Source organism: Gadus macrocephalus, chromosome 20 (assembly GCF_031168955.1).
Source record: "Gadus macrocephalus chromosome 20, ASM3116895v1".
Taxonomy (NCBI): Eukaryota; Metazoa; Chordata; class Actinopteri; order Gadiformes; family Gadidae; genus Gadus; species Gadus macrocephalus.
In genome coordinates, this window is record NC_082401.1 from 22,747,618 (window position 1) to 22,765,121 (window position 17,504).

General features: G+C 42.2%; 2 protein-coding genes across 5 annotated transcripts in view; one reads left to right on the plus strand and one right to left on the minus strand.

Moving 5' to 3' along the window:
* Positions 1-6,361: 6,361 nt before the first annotated feature.
* On the minus strand, positions 6,362-9,861 carry LOC132449026 (FUN14 domain-containing protein 1-like). Its single transcript, XM_060040608.1, has 6 exons — positions 9,730-9,861; positions 9,175-9,263; positions 7,924-8,077; positions 7,734-7,809; positions 7,513-7,641; positions 6,362-7,317 (listed from the first exon to the last, which is right to left on the minus strand). Exons 1-6 carry the CDS (start codon positions 9,735-9,737, stop codon positions 7,240-7,242), a joined length of 534 nt encoding a protein of 177 aa, XP_059896591.1. The 5' UTR covers positions 9,738-9,861; the 3' UTR covers positions 6,362-7,239.
* Positions 9,862-9,922: 61 nt separating this feature from the next.
* The window catches only part of kdm6a (lysine (K)-specific demethylase 6A), a 36,087-nt gene continuing 28,505 nt past the window's right edge, over positions 9,923-17,504 (plus strand). For all 4 annotated transcript variants that reach the window (XM_060040603.1, XM_060040604.1, XM_060040606.1 and 1 more), the window contains exons 1-4: positions 9,923-10,391; positions 10,527-10,590; positions 12,932-13,040; positions 13,181-13,230. In XM_060040603.1, coding sequence (XP_059896586.1) covers positions 10,222-10,391; positions 10,527-10,590; positions 12,932-13,040; positions 13,181-13,230 — 393 coding nt within the window. In that variant the 5' untranslated portion in view covers positions 9,923-10,221. The remainder of the gene's footprint in view (positions 10,392-10,526; positions 10,591-12,931; positions 13,041-13,180; positions 13,231-17,504) is intronic.

Sequence of the window (17,504 nt, forward strand, 5' to 3'; positions counted from 1 at the left end):
TAGGACCCAATCGCAGACAGTTTGGGCAAAAGGATAATTTATTAACTCAAAAGGCAAGGAACACGGGTGACACGGGTGACGCGGGTAACACAGGGAACACCGGGAACACAGGAACACACAGGACACAACTCACCACGAACTACAATGATCCGACCAGGAACAAAGGAAAGACAAGGGCTTAAATACCAAACACACACAGGGCACGCAACGAGTAACAGCTGGAACACATTAGGGGAGGGAGCAGTAATCACACAGGAGGGAAACCCACGAAAACAGGACAAGGAAACAGACAGACCATGACAGTACCCCCCCCTCAAGGCTCGACTACCAGGCGACCCACGACATGCAAAAAAAAGAAAGTCGAAAGTAGGGTGGGTAGAGGGGAGCCAGGAGGAGGGAACAAAAAAAAATGGACTGGGGAAAGCGGCGGTGGGCTGGAGACTGCTGGGCTCGGGCGCGGGCTCGGGCGCGGGCTCGGCGTTAATTGGGAACTCGGGACTGGACTCCGGGGCTGGGACCCGGTCTGCTTCAGGGGACACAGGGAACTTGGGGAACTCCGGGGCTGGGACCCGGACTGCTTCAGGGGACACAGGGAACTTGGGGAACTCCGGGGCTGGGACCCGGACTGCTTCAGGGGAAACAGGGAAACCTGGGAATTCCGGGGACTGCTTCAGGGGAAATGGGAGACTCAGGGAACTCCAGGGCTTGGACCCGGACTGCTTCAGGGGCTACGGGGAACTTGGGGAACTCCGGGGCTGGGACCCGGACTGCTTCAGGGGACACAGGGAACTCTGGGAATTCCAGGGCTGGGACCCGGACTGCTTCAGGGGAAAAGGGGGACTTGGGTATGAAGGTATTATTGTAGCAAAACTCTTTAGCACCTGTTACTGCAGAATTTGAATGCGTACACTAAAGTCACAGTAAATTTGAAGTCGTATATATTTATTTTGCATGTGTACTCTAAAGTCACAAATGTGTAACAGTACATTTGTAGTCGTAAATATTTTTTAGACCATTGTAATCACAAAATAGGGTCTACGAGCACGCAAATCTGTGTTACAGGTGCACAAATCCTTTTGCTACAATTATTGCAGCGCAGTTGGTGCAAAAACACATTCGCACACCCGTGTTTCATAATCTGAGAACATGCCCAAAAGGTGTGCATTCGTAAACCCAAATTTGAACTAATGCATCAGAAGATGGACACATCTGTGACGAATTTCCTCACAAATAAAATGATAAAGAACGCTATGTTAATTCAGCATTTTAATGAGCGAGCACAAATCCATTTTAGAACTGCTCGAATCTGCTCCTGCAAGTCTCAGCTTTGCAGGTAGTTTTGCAACACGTCCAGGTGGTACACGTGCAGCAAAAGTATTCGTATCCGTAGATGCCAGAGCGTCGGTGGGCGGGACAAAATAGTTCCGCCCATAATTTCCAAATCCAATGAAAATCGCCGGCAGGGATGCATTTCTCAAACTACACTGGGACCCACCGCGTGCCAGCCATGGAGCTATAAAGATCGCAGCATACTCTTTGCGCGGGATACGTTTCTTTCTGGAGAAGTGAAGAGGGCGTCCTACTGAACGGAGGTGGGTATCCTACATTATGTTAAATGAAGTGACTTAGTTTAAGTGAATTCCCCCCAAAGTATTTCATTAACATGCCGCAAATGTCCTTCAATGTATTTTAATGGTCGCCATAACATAAGTTCAGAAAAGTTAATGTAATACTTTGGGGGCAATTCACTTGAACTAAGTCATTTCATTTAAACATAATGTAGGATACCTGCGAGAGTATGCTGCGATCTTTATAGCTCCATGGCTGGCACGCGGTGGGTCCCAGTGTAAATTGAGAAATACATCCCTGCCGGCGATTTTCATTGGATTAGGAAATTATGGGCTGAACTATTTTGTCCCGCCCACGGACGCTCTGGCATCTACGGATCCGAATACTTTTGCTACACATTTACCCACCTAGACGTGTTGCAAAACTACCTGCAAAAAAACCCACAGCTGAGACTTGCAGGAGCAGATCGAGCAGTTGTAAAATGAATTTGTGCTCGCTCATTAAAATGCTGAATTAACATAGCGTTCTTTATCATTTTATTTGTGAGAAAATTTTTCACAGATGTGCAACTTCTGTGCAACCTTTTGGGCATGTTCTCAGATTATGAAACACGGGTGTGCGAATGTGTTTTGCACCAACTGCAATCCAATAATTGTAGCAAAAGGATTTGTGCACCTGTAACACAGATGTGCGTACTCGTAGACCCTATTTTGTGTTTACAATGGTATAAAAAATATTTACGACTACAAATGTACTGTTACACATTTGTGACTTTAGAGTACACATGCAAAATAAATATATACGACTTCAAATTTACTGTGACTTTAGTGTACGCATTCAAATTCTGCAGTTATAGGTGCTAAAGACTTTTGCTACAATAATACCTTCATACTTGGGGGACAAGCAAAGGCCTGCAGCGGCGAAGATGAGGTAGAGGGCGTGCCCCTTCTGGAAGTTCTGGAATGCTTGGAAGGCGGAACCCCTCGGTAAGGCAAGGCAGAGGGCAGGCCCCTTCTGGAAGGTTTAGAAGGCGGCACCCCTCTGGAAGGCAAGGTAGAGGGCAGGCCCCTTCTGGAAGATCTTGAAGAGGGGCACCCTCGGGAAGGAGTAGGGTTCAGGAACCGGACAGGGCTCGGGGACCGGAGTCAGCTCAGGGGCTGGAGAGAAATGTTGAACCGGATGGCACTCCACACTCACCACCCCCATCTGATAGTCCGTAAGGCACCGTCCAACCCGGGCCTTGAAGCGACAGGGCTGCACGTACGCCCCAACACAGCCTCCAGAGCGTCCGCTGGGTCCAATGATGGTCGGATCATTCTGTCACGGTTAGCGGGTGGCAGGCAGGCAGGTAGGACCCAATCGCAGTCAGTTCGGGTAAAAAGATAATTTATTAACTCAAAAGGCAAGGAACACGGGTGATGCGGGTAACACAGGGAACACAGGTAAGGCGTCGATTACGGGGGACATGTCCCCCCCACTATTTGAAATACGAATTTTGTCCCCACCAGTTTTAAAAATGTGCAAACCAATTGCGACTGAAAAAATCCCCACATACTCAACCGAAATCGTCGAGTCTAAAATCATGCGATAGGCGCGCTCGAAGACATCATTTATTAGATAGGCCTACCTAATAAACCGTTGGAACACACAAGACCGGTGTTGTGTCGAGATCGGTTTCCCCGTCGAGATGTGTTTCCCCTAGTCCCCGCCCCCGTCCGAAATTACCCGAAGAGCGAAGGAAGCGCGCGTACACAAAAAGCTCGCCCACGAGCTGCTGTGCTCGTACCACAGAGGCACTTTGGAGAGAGCTAAGGTTCAAAACTGACTTTCTTTAGCGAGTTTTATCTGAAGATGTTGTATTGTAGATTTCTATCAATAAAAAATATTATTTTTGTGAGAGACTTTTCATTTTGAATGTTATGGACTTTTGGAAGGAAGTGTGCTCATTCATAATACTGTCAGATACTGTTCCCCCTCTGTTCCATAGGAAAGGAGGCTCACACATCTTTGAAATTCATACTGCTGACTTATTTCCCCACAACAGATAAGTGCTGTGATTTTCAGGCTGATATCACTAAATTTGACCATTTAGAACAGGGGGAACGCATCCTGACAGCTTGGAATATTACTGTCAGATACCGTTCCCCCTCTGTTCCATAGGAAAGGAGGCTCACACATCTTTGAAATTTATACTGCTGACTTATTTCCCCACAACAGATAAGTGCTGTGATTTTCAGGCTGATATCACTCAATTTTCCCCCTGTTCTAAATGGTCAAATTTAGAAAAAAAAAATTGCATATCAGACCACACTCAAGCTTATGGTTATTGTCCCCACCACTTCTAAAAACAAACTGACGCCCTTGCAGGTAACACACAGGACACTACTCACCACGAACTACAATGATCCGACCAGGAACAAAGGAAAGACAAGGGTTTAAATACCAAACACACACAGGGCACGCAACGAGTAACAGCTGAAACAAGACAGATACCAAAGTAAAACAGGAAACACACCAAAACAAGACAAGGAAACAGACAGACCATGACAGAGGGCCTACTATTGATTCATTAGTATATATATTTTGAACTACTATTGGCTGTGTGTCGGTTACAGCAGATGGTTTTATATTGGCCTATGTTGGTTTTATTAATGAGATCTGACCCTCACCTTGGCAGGAGGGGCTTGGAAGTTGGTCCAAGGTGGATGCACAAAATTACAGAGGCTTCAGGATGGAGCTGGTGTTGGCCTGAGATGAATTCTCAGCTGCCAGCAGGTTTAGCAATGCCAACTAGTACTACCACTATATTACTACCATAGTACTATTTTCCTACTTAAGATCGTGGAAGACATTCTTTCTTGTCAAAAACAAAGTACATCATTTTTGGGTCATTGGCACCTGCTGTTCTAGTACCAGACGCTGATTTTCTTAACTCTCACTGCCCCTTAGTGGTCATATATATTTAATGCAAGCAATAGAAACAGAAATACATGTGAGAGGCTGCTCACTGCTGAGTGGAGCTTGGCCTATTCCAGCTCCACCTCTCGGTCCAGCCGCATCCCGGTGAACTTCCAGGCCCTCACCCAACTTGCTCCTACAATTTGGTAGAACTGGTTGATCAGTACTGGAAACCTGCTTGGTTCTACTACCTATATAGTCATAATATAACCCTAACCATAACCGTAGCTCCCTAAACCTTACCATAACCGTAACCTTAACCATATAGCCATAACCATAACTATAACATCTAAACCCAACCATAAACCCTCAACCTTATCATACCATAACTCGGTTGATTGACTAGCATAAAACCCAATCAGTTGGACTAGGTCGAGAGGGGTGGAGCTCGACATGGTCAGGCTGGCTCTACAATGAGCAACGCTAGAGACATGTAGCCTACCTAGCATGACATTTTAAATGAAGCCTCGTTTTCCATTAAATATTCTTTATAAATGTTCACGAATTTATTTATGGTTAGTATTCTGACTTAGGGGAGAGGGTGAATATGGCTAGAAAGAAATAATCCTAAACTAAATCCCCCAAAAAAAAATTTTATAAAGGACATCAAGGCAAATAAGACCTTATACCATGAGCATTTTCGATTTGAGAAATCCTGTAAACACTGTTGGGTGAGGCCAGGTGAAGGGAAACTCCACAAGAAACACAAGGCAATGCAAACCAAGAGATAATGGGAGTGGGGGAAAACATTTTCAACACTCCATTGGAGCCGCCACAAATAGGATACAATACGAGCGATATTGAGATAGGCAGAGAGAGGGAGAGCGAGAGAGAAAAAGAGAGGGGCAGAGAGAGAGAGAGAGACTACTTTGGATAGTCCTCCAGCCTCCAGTAAAAGGTTGAAATGGCTGAGCTGACAGAACAGGCTGTGGGAAACAGACATGAGTGATTTGAGTTGAAGGTCGGGAAATGTTTGTTCTTCCTGAGGAAGAAGTGAATTGCCTTTAGATGGTGGCTGAACGTCAACTTTTTTGGCTGACATTTAATGAAAGGCATCTTCAGGACAACACAAAAGGACAAAAAAACACACTCACAGCCTCAGACACAAAGACACCCCCCCCCCCCCTGAACACACACACACACACACACACACACACACACACACAAACACAAAGACACACACACACACACAACCATTGGAAAACTACAACACTCCCAGCAGAGAACAATTTAATTTGATACAACTTGGATGAGGAATCCCATTGAGCACGTGTATTAGGGTTAGGGAATCGGGGAAAGAGAGTATCTTCATGGAACAATGTTGTTCATCTGGTTGTCAAGCCAAACATAACAGAACATTGTTTCCCGCTCCTTAAGGGAAGAAAGAGTACTTTGGTTGCATCTTCTGGCCAGCCATCAACTCCCATCCAATGCCATGCTTCTCAAACCCCAAGAGTAAGGCAACCCATTAGCAGTCAAATTGTTGGGACTTCTGAAATCTCTCCTTCCTACTACTTATCTAAGATTGAAAAGGTTGAGGTTTTGACTGACTTTAAAAAAGCACAACTCAACTATGTGGTGGTTGCATGGTTGCTTTGTTCAGCTACATTGGGTTAACTTAAATAAATGCAGTCCTTCTATTATAACTCTAAAACGTATACCACAGCCTGATTGTTACTTGATCCGGATTGGTCAATAACGTCCAAGGGTGAGAAATTATGAAAATTGGATTAATTGAAAGAACGTGACTATATCTTTGCTTGACAACACAAAAAAGCATAGGCTCAATAATATGAATAAAGTCAGTAGCATCTTTGCAAGAACTACAAAACCGTACATTGGAAACTTTAATTATTTCATTCATGTTCTACAAAATACACTTTCAACCTTCAACACGTGAAGCATAGCATTGAGGCAATATGACCAACTATAAATAAATCAGGCTGGCCTTATAGGCAAATATAATCTTAAGCCTCCATATTATTCAATATATAATATGTATGAAACTTAATACAGCTCTCATAAAGGGAATACATCATTACATGTCTTACTTTGACACAACCTAATAGAGTGATTTTTTGTCCATTATAACACCGACATTACTGGAATACCAGTGGGACAATTGCAGCATTTTAGTTCTTCAGGTCAAAACAGCAGTCAATATGATAGCTGCTTAAAAAATAGATATATATTTAAATACACTTATTATTCACAAAACGCTGGAAGTAACATTGATCATGATGTTTTGTCAGAAATGAACAGGGTGTTTACATATGGCCACTGAATAACATATGGGTTTGTTTCCGCTGTTAATATATAATTAGCTTTTATGTTTATGTGCAATTTGGTTAATTTGAAAAGAGATTGTCTTTGGAGTTTGGGTTAAGTGCTGATGAATGAAATCTCCATGTGGTATATTTAGATTAACCATGACAACAAAGGTTTTACCTGATGTTCAGTTTGAATTTTCCCCATGGCCTTGCCCTTCACAATTAGTATAGATATTGTGATAAGATGGAGTGTACATTATTTTTTGATATGTTCATTATTCATTAATCCCTATTGCAGAGTAGATGCTTGAGATGATTCAAAGGGACATGCAGCTAATGTAGAAGCACATAACTACATGGTGTTCTGACGATGGTTGCTTGCTGTCAGACCATGGAACGGCCGTATTGCATTTCTTGGGCACAAAAGGTAGATAGACAGCTTTTAGGACGCTAGGCCCAGCAGGAATCCACCGACGAAACCGCTGGTGACAACAATGTTTTTCTTCACAAAATCTGTGGACTGTGGACAGAAAAAAAGACGTGTTGACAACTTAATACTGTTTATAGGTGTCTCAGAATACAAGTAATCACAATCCAAGGTGAATCTCAATGATGCAGAAGCTGGGGTGGTATGCCAAAAAAGTTTACATTTTTGATGCACAATTATTCAATTAGCATGACCAAATCTGGCTGTAGGGCAGATACAAAAAAATACCTTCTCCATAAATGTGTTAAGTTCTGGCACAGCTTTGTCTGTATTCTTCTTTAACTGTCTTTTGGCTTTGTCGACATCCTTCTCTACTCGCTTCCAGTCTACTTGAATGTATCCCGTATTATTGGCAATCTGTAGAAGGCAGACATAAATGTGATTGGGAATAATAACAGTGAGGAAATAAATATTTGTAAAGTACGTGTTTAAGTCTTGTGGCTGAATACCTGCAACAAAAGAAGACCTCCTCCTACGGCCGTAGCAGCAACCTTTCCAACCTTCTGACAGAGATATCCTGCACACCTAATACAACAAAATAATGTATTATGCAGGTTAATATTCATCGAGCTGCACCCAGTGTGTGGTAACAATTGATCAAATCATGGAAAAACGATGCTTTTACATGTGTGCATTTACCATCCACTAGCTCCACCTAAGGCAATCTGAGTGGCAACTGAATATTTCGCGGCGATAGGGCCGCTGTTTTTTCCGAACACACGGTTCCACCATCGTTGACGCTTGGCATACTCTGTCAGATCTACGACCTTGTCGTAAATTTCTTCTTCAAGATCTAAAAATAAAAAGTAGTCATACAAAAGGGGTTATAAGCAGCACCACACTAATTTGGGGCCCATTTGTGTAGTCAATAGCAGATATCATCAGCACATTATCATACAATTGTCCCGTTATCCGAAGAAATTGATTGAGATACAATGCACAGGTGTACAGCTGTTCCATGTCAGTATGTGAGTGTCAAATATTTGGGTCTCTTGTTGAATCATACTAGTCTCCTCATGTATCATGTCCATGTTCCATAACCATATTCAGAAGGGAAGAATTGGGGAGAGCAAAGAAACTGTAGGCCAGTCCCGAATGACTTTGCCCGGAACATTTAGTTGTTTTCCAATAATCAACAAGAGTATTAGTGTAGTATATGTGTGTAGGCTATATTATCTATCCAAGTCTCTCTGCTGTATTCTGGATTATAGATACTATGATAATTTAGTAGTAATAAGTCTGCCTCACATGCATCAAATAGGAAGTAGCATTTTTTTTGACTGCGCCAGACTCTGCTGAGATCTGTTGGGCATGCTTCCAGTTCCTTCCCATTCGGAAACAGCCACATATAGTAAACAATATATATGTAGTAATAATATAATAATATGAGGAATAATAATAATATCTGTGTTTTTCACAGCATCGAATGTGTTGGGCCGGTCAAGGCAAAATAACAGGGCCTATTTAATTGTGTATTCCAGCCTGTTTGTTCCACACAGCTTCAGAGTTCTCTGCGGTTGTATTTTATATGAGCCCTAAACTTCCCTTTGAACGGCCCGATCAGATTAATATGGTTTTGGATGACATCAGTAAAGAATAATGACGAAACATCATAGCTATTGTGTAATCTTTTTCTGTGTGGGAGCAATAGTGGACTACCTCTTGGCTACTCCGAGGCCTAACTAGTTGACAATAACTAGGACGAAATTGTAACTACTGCCCGGGAAGCGATGGTCAAATGCACGAGGACCGCGATAGGAGAGCCCAAGTGATTCAAATATCACAAATGTTTCAACAAATCAGTAATCTACTTTTCCTAAGGTTAGTGAACTGTTACCGCAAACGCCCTGTGCGATATAGAATAAGTTATTATTAGGTTCATATACTTGCCCTTCTCGCGGCTCGCCATTTTGGTATTCAGTGATCCTTGGTGATGTGACAGCGCAGTGTCCTCTGTTGCCCCCTCTGGTACCGGAGGACTGCACAACGCAAGGCGTCATTTGCATGTATTTTGCCAGTCAAATACCAAAAGGGCTACATGATCATGCCTTCAGCATTTATAAGGGAGCATTCAAACATTATTTGTCCATGTATTTAAAGTGGGTTTGTATTATAAAGTGAGAGATATTGACCAGCAGATATATATAGATATGAGAGAGAGAGAGAGAGAGAGAGAGAGAGAGAGAGAGAGAGAGAGAGAGAGAGAGAGAGAGAGAGAGAGAGAGAGAGAGAGAGACGTATTAGATGGCTATTATACATCTGCGGTTAGAAAGTGTTTCGATCGTCGACAACACGTAATATTGTTAACACTTTAAAGTTAATATTGAATTGGGACGCTGAAATTGCAAATATAGCAGCAATGACAGGTCCTCCTAGCCGCCCGTAAAACTCTAAATGGCACTGGACAGTTATCTCGACCAATGGGTAACTTTGAAGCACACTTACGTAATCATAATACAGCACAAGAAACCAATCGACGGGTGTGAGGCGAGTCTTCCTCGGTACTGCTCTGAGTGTGTACGTACGCGTGCTTGTAAGTGTGCGTGAGTCACTCGAGACAAGCCTGTCACGTGACAACACATGAACGTCGACCATTGGGTGTGGGAGAAGGAGGGCGTGCCGAAGGTGGCGGCGTGCGTTTGCCTGTGTGACACAATTACAACAACTTTGAGCTGGTGGTTGGGGAAGTTTGCGATTTTTTATCAAATAGCATCATTTAGTAAAACCCAGATTGCATCAACTTCATGCATATTCTAAGATTGGAATACACGGCCTATTTTGGTGTACGATGAGGTGTGTGGAATATAACTTTAAAGGGTCGTTTCCTTGAGGATTTTGCAACAATTACGCTACGCCCCATTTGCTTCTGGATAAGGTTTCGCACCTTCGTTATTGCATTTTGGCCGAGTTGGTCGGCGGATTGTCCGTTTCCTTTCCATGAAATCGTGCGGAGTGTCGCTCAGCGCCGCTGCCTCTGCTGCTGCTCGGAGTCTCGGCGCTGCTGGTGATGAGGAAAAGAAAATGGCGTCTGGAAAAGCGAATGAAATCGAGGAGGACTTTCCAAAGCTAACAACGCAAGAGAGAGAAAGCTTGGCCGCAATTGACAGGCAAGTAAAACATAACGTGAAAAGACCCAATAGGTTATTTTTCACCCTTTCGTTTTTTCTCGAGCACTTGGGAAAACAACACCAATAGCGCTAAGTAATACGGAACCGCCTCTGTTGTCTGTTCTCTACTTGCAGTTCACTGTTTGGATTTCAGGGGCTTCATGAAGATGGCGCCAGAACGAAGGCCTTGTTGTTAAAGGTATGCACAGAATAGGATAAGAGTCTCTCTCCGTTATCTCCATCGAATTGTGCATATCCTACCTGGAACAAGTGGCACAGATCTCAACCCAATGCTAGCTAGTGGGTTGGACCCGACATGCACCAACACTTATAACACAACTTTAATGCTGAATCAGACTGATCTCTGTTGCCGTGAAACTGTTTGGTTTCATGGCCTATACTATGAATTAATACGTTTGGTTTGGTCAAGAAAACTCCAGGTAATACTGGGCGATGTGAACAATGCATATTCGCCACAGAATTATTATGGACTGGTGTACATTTCAATAAGCCGTACTACTAGACGGTATTGGTATCATGTAAAGCACATTAAATCAGCAGATGTATGGATCTGCCAGTTCAACCAATAAGTACAGTAATAATAGTCTTAAAACATTGTACCAACGTGTGTGTCCGCTACTATGAAGTACACTTCTATATTGCGTGTAGTGACAGACGCTTTCATACAAATATCACGAGGAGAAGCTCTGCTTGTTGCAGCTGCTACAAAGTCGTTTATTTGAACGGTTCACGATCTGTTCAAAAGTAAACGAACTGCATGTTCTTGAACCGGTCACCGTACAGGATTGAGACGATAAACTGAGTCGATTTGTCTTCTTCCATTTTGAAAGGAGAGAAATTATATTGCCGTAGAAGTGTTTGTATTTGGCCAAGCCATCTGTCCCATCCACTCCTGCAACAATACGATGGCCAGAGTTTAAGCTGTGCGTCAGCCCACCATGTAGCATGTGGCAACTGGCTAAAAAGCGCGTCCCTCGACCCGTAACTTGGCGATATATTTTCATCACCTGAACGCGAAACATGTCGACGATGCAATTAAACGCTTTTAGTTTGGGTTACAAAATAATGGCTGCTTGGCTCGGCCCAAGATGGCGGGGTGGGAGGAAAATACTCTGCAAACGTTAGCTAGCTAGCATCATCATCAGCTAAGCTAATAAGCCTGCGCACAGTTCGACATTTCTATTTAGGCGACTCGTTTTGGTGTTGCGACAAGCTGCGCCAAATGAGACGTGTACATGTGATAGTAGCCTAGTAGTTCTTGCAAAAATAAGCACACACTTCAAGAAGTCAATGCAATCTTATTTACCATTAGGCTACCCATGTATAGAAATCTGTATTTCATCAACATGTGGCTTTACGTTTTCTTCGTGTTATATTTCATTGTAGGAACGTATTTACAGAGCAATGCTAAACGATTACAATTATTAGTATTGTATATTATATAGGTGGTTTGTCCCTATGTGTGTACTAGTGTTTTTCTTTGCGAGTGATGTGTGACATATTGCGTTCAGACCCTCGAGGACGTTTAGTGGTTGGAGCCGTCTCTGTATTGACAAGTAGATAAACGTTATATGGTTTATATTCAGTAAAGCAGCTTGTCCGTATTCGTGTAACATCTAAAGTTGTGCGGCAATACGTTCCATTTTAAGGGAGACTGGTTCAATTTTGTATTACGTGTGATCGACCACAAGGCAAATGTTACACATAGCCTAGGTGCCAAACACTACTTCATAGTCGGTAGCTGTTGCACAGTTGCTTGATGTGTGCACGTTTCGCTGAATTACATTCTCATGATCTAAAATGTCTCTTAAACGTTGGACTCTGCCATTACCTAGATCTGGCAGTTTCCATACCGTGGGGAGGTACTTACTTTTAGAGGGCTCATTTTGCATGTTTTGACATCTACAATGCCTGAATAGTTGGCAACATTATGTCTATAAACTGAAATGGCTACAAACAATAACCTTGTTATTGGCCTATTACATTCTACTGACTTTTTTTTCTTGTAACTCTGTACTGGGTTTAATGAGGTTAAATGACTAAATACCAATGATCTTCTTACCAGACACTCTTATCAACAAAACCTCACCAACCTCAACATGATTGTAAGGCGCCTTTGTAGGTTCTATATTTGGTAATATAACGACATGTTGCATCTCTTTGCGGCCAACTTAAGGTGATAAAGTAACAATAGTTTATACAACGCTATAGATTCTATTAGGGTCTTATTTGTTGCATACATCTCTCAAACATTGTGGAACGTCTAACATAATAAATTAAGTTGATACTTCAGTTGCTAGGAGCATGCACCCTACCCTTCTTCTGACTGGCTTCTGTTGGCTCTGCAGTTCTATCTAGTCTATAATGTACTCTTGATAAAACATGCTCCACACACACATGCCCAAGTCTATACGAAAAGTATTCCTTGCAATATGTGTGAACTGTTGGATGGTCACTCCTATGATTTGTAGTATTCCAATGATTTCCATTTTTTTCTTCTCTTCATGGTTGATTTTAAGGCTGTAAGCTGCTATGATGCTATCATCCTGAAAGCCGAGGGGAAAGTGGACCCTGAAATGTTCTGTCAGCTAGGCCATTTCAACCTTTTACTGGAGGACTATCCAAAAGGTGATTATTTTCTCTCGCTCTTTATCAAAATGCAGTGTATATTCCTATGACTAACCTCTATTTGACAAATCAATGTTTATTATTACGGGTAGGCCTACACAACCTTTTTATTTGGTGTTTTTCACGTTATTTTTTTCCAGCATTATCTGCATACCAGAGGTACTACAGTTTACAGACCGACTACTGGAAGGTAAGCCTGTGTTCTACTGGCCTTTGAAGTAGAGGGAATTCATTGATTTTCATCATGCATAACTATTTGTTGGTAACTGTAATGTCTGGGCTGTTAATACTTGTGGCTCGGTTTGGCTAAATATTGGACTGGTCTCTGTGAATTGAGGCTCTCTGTATTTCAGTTTGAAAGGTTTTTGTAATAAGTTTGGGTAACGTAACATTCACATTTGAACCGATATTGGGATTTTGAATTCGGTAATGGTACCTTTTTATTTGTTTATGTACTTTACTGTTTCAGTTGTAAAAAATAAGCCAAAACCTCTACATTTCAACCTTGTTATTGGCATACAAAATGACCCCCCCCCCCTCACACCCCTCTCCTCTCCCATACCTAACCCTACAAGCCCCGTCCATCACCATAACGGGAAAAACGCTGTAGTGCGTGTGACTCTGAAGCACAAAATCGAGTAGGCTTAGCAGCGAGTGCCTCTGGAAGGGTAACTGTCTCCTGCGCTAGGGTGAAGGGTGTGACCACTGGGGCTCAGACGGTCACACAAGGGCAGGTTCAGAGGGGAACTGACCTGTCGAGGAAAGACCCTGGCTATGCTAGAATTTCCGTTCATGAATTCAAACTCTCCCTTGGAGCCAGAATTTGTAAAATGTAGGTAATGTTTGTAATTCAATGTTTTGCCATTTCAATGTGGACTTTTTTTATTTTGGGGTGTTTGACCCCATGTTCTGATATATAACCTGTTAACTTGGGTTTGTAGTTGGACTGGATGTATATTTATTTTATATTGAGCTTGGATATAGATGTGTGAAAAGGATGGATTGCCCTTCAACAATTTTTTACATTTAACAGGAGGGACCAGATATGATTGCAGTCCTTCATCCATGGTGGTTTGCCCTCTCTCTTTGTGGGGTCGGGTTTGTTTGGCTGAGTTTTTGACACGATGCTGCAGTTTGACTGTGAAACTTCCTGACAGGGCTTCACTGGGATTCAGGGCTGCAGAGGGGCTGTGTATTAGCCATCACCCATGCGTGCTGAGTAACCATGACAAGAGTGGATACATTGATTTCGGTAGATCTCTAGCAAGGAGATATTGCCAAAGGGGGAAAAGAAACGTTGCCAGGAGAAGGAGTCCTCTGATCCGTGATTAAGCAAAACGGTCAAATTGCCTTCCACTCGTATTAAGACATGTGCATCTTCTTCGTCTGCACACTCTTTTCTATACGTCCACTGCCATTTAAAGTATCTCACACCTGTGATCTTAAGTGCATAACAATTTGCCAAGTATTTTGTGTGTATTTATCTATGCAGCGGGTATGTACATACAGGACTTCAAAACCAGAATGTTTGAACTTGAACTGGATGTTGATTTTGAGTTGATGGGGAATGGATAGGGGGTCTAAACAACAATTCCGCTACTCCTGTTTAAAGTTTATTTATATTAGGGATGCACCGATTGTGAAATTCTGGGCCGATACAGATACGATATTCAAAATAACAATTTGGCCGATAGCCGATGCCGATGTTTATTTGTTATTTATTCCCCCTTTTGTGCCAGGGAAACTAACCCTAACCCCCCACGCACACACGCAGATACGCACCTCGTATACACGCACACACTTTTGTGTGAAATCAATCTGTTTATTTCAACTGCGCCATCAACATTCGACATCAAAATTATTTCAATGTAGGCTTAGGCAGATAGGCCTACATGCGCCGAAAACAGATCGCTATTTATTTTACTGAACATAGCCTCCTGCATGACGGTGAACTAGACACGTCTTTAGCATATGGAAACTGGCCAAAAAAATAACTTTTTACAGTTTATTTGTTACCAGAATTCGTAGTGTTGATCAGCTGAGAAATAGTCCGCCAAAGACGTTGACGTCATTTAGCAACCGAGGACGCTTGCGGAGTGATGCCACAGCAAAAAAAAAGCTGCCCGGGTGCATGTGGTTTGTTTACAAATAAAAGTGAAAGAAAATGTTGGTCGTGTGGGAGTATTTCACTGTCTCGGAGAAAGATCAGCGATTTGCAGTTTGTAAGACATGTTCCAGTGACATTTCAAGAGAAGGAAGCATTAAACATGTAAACATCGGCCACTGCCATCTGTGAATGTCATCTTATTTTCCGATGGCATTCAACAACGTGAATATCGGCCGTTACAGATGTTTGTCCGATACATCGGTGTATCCCTAATTTATTTGTATTAATTTATATAGTGGTTTGTTATCGCATGTATGGCATTCAAAGCTCTCAACATGAGGGAGTGTGGAGCTGATAAATCATCCCCTACCATTGGAGATGTGAGGAATGAAACTTGTGGGATTTTAAAGGCTGTGCTCTTGCACAGCAGTCACTAAGGGGTGGGAAAAATAATAGATTCTGCGATGCATCGCGATTCTCTCTAGAACGATTCCGTCTCGATGCAGATAAATTAATAAGCAGAATAAAAAAATATATATATATTTTTTACTTGTTCGCCTGCTGCAACATTCTGTTCGCCAGAGAGGGATCATTTTAGTAATTTTAAAATTATTTAATTTATCTTCAGTGTGTATTGTCCAATCTGATTTGTCTTGAAACGATTGCGATTCAGCCTTCGCATGCATGCAAACTCGCAGCCAGACACAAGAACTCCTAATTCAAGAGCAGCTTTTTCTTTAATGACATGGAAAAGAAAGATTAGAAAGAAAAGAAGACTGAAACTTATTTTTTTACATACATATTGTGTTGTAATGCAAGCTGCATTGATTATTGCATTGTTCATAGAAAGTCACTTGTGACGAAAGCTTTTTCTCTAATAAAATATTAGATAAGTTAATTCATCTGTTGATGTCTTTAATGATCATCAATAAAAGTAGGAAGTGATTAGCAAACTGAGTAGCAAACTCGGATATATATATTTTTGAAATTCACGCATGGAAATGTACATACTTTTTTTTTTTTGCTGCATCGATAATCGTTTTGGAATCGAATCGTGAGGTGCCAAGAGATTGCCACCCCTAGCAGTCACCATCCAGGGGCAGAGAGGTTTTTGTATAGGCCAGAGTGTTAAGCCACCCTATTGGCCCTCAAACACCTCTACCAGCACCATCTGGTCTAACCTCTATAGATTTAAGGCCTAGAGACTGTAAAAGTGGTCAGTAATTGAATATTTCCCACATAGTTTAGTTATGCTTGCATAACATGAGGCAGACTATTTCATAATTCTCATTTTCAACAATATTTCGATATCATTAGCAACAGACTGAGCTTGGCTTATTATACAAAGAAGTTGCATTCAATTGTAGCTTAGGCTACTACGAGATAGAAGATAACAGCCCTTTAACGCAAATCGGATCAAGCATCAATTTCAACAAAGTTTGCTGCATTGCAAAAATAAAGCATTTCAGAATCATAATGTTGAAAATATATTAACCTTTTATTTTTATTTTTTTGAAAAGTTTTGGGTGGGCCTGTCAGACCCACCCATAACGCCGTGCCTGCTCCCAAGATTTGTGTTTTTCTGAGAAAGCCAAGCACTGCCCACACCAAATATTGGGTGATTGTGCTGTGACTCCTTGCTTAATGATTCTCTGTACTTTCTACGCTTTAGATCTAGAAGTCTTTATTATAAGTTTGCCATTAAGCTTGGACAGTATCTCATTTTTCACAGTCACTTCCCCAGCGTATTCTTGAAGTATTATGGAAATTCTTTTTTATAATACAAGTAACCGTAAAGGCTGAGCTGCTGACATTTTAGCACGCATGGCACTGTCTAGCTTACAATGCTGTTGGTCTCATATGCATTGAGACTGCCGTTAACCATAGAATAATGAAGTTATAGGAAATGAGTGCCAATCTTCCATAGATTATTGCTGGAGGACCGTAGGACATTTCCTGCTGCCCGGATACGGACACATCAGTGGGCTGAATGGAGACAATGTGCAGGGAGGAGTTGCAGATTATGGCTGCAACACATACCAAAAAACTCAGTCATAGGATGAGTTGAAAGCTAGAATTTTATTAGCACCTTCTAGCAAAGTACGTTACCACACATGCCCTAGGTGACTGCCACGCTCCACCTGGGCGACTTTTCTCGGCTCCTCCAAACATAAAAGACGCAGGTGGTGTTGAATCCGTTTTTTGTCAAAATTGTGTTGATGAACAAGGCAAGGGTGCTCTGCTGCCATGCAGGAGGTCTCCCGAATGTGTTGAGATGGCTGGTTTAACCTGTGCACACTGATTGCTCAATGTGCAACAAGTGCAGCCTCACCCAGCCCCAGAGTCCAATCAGACTT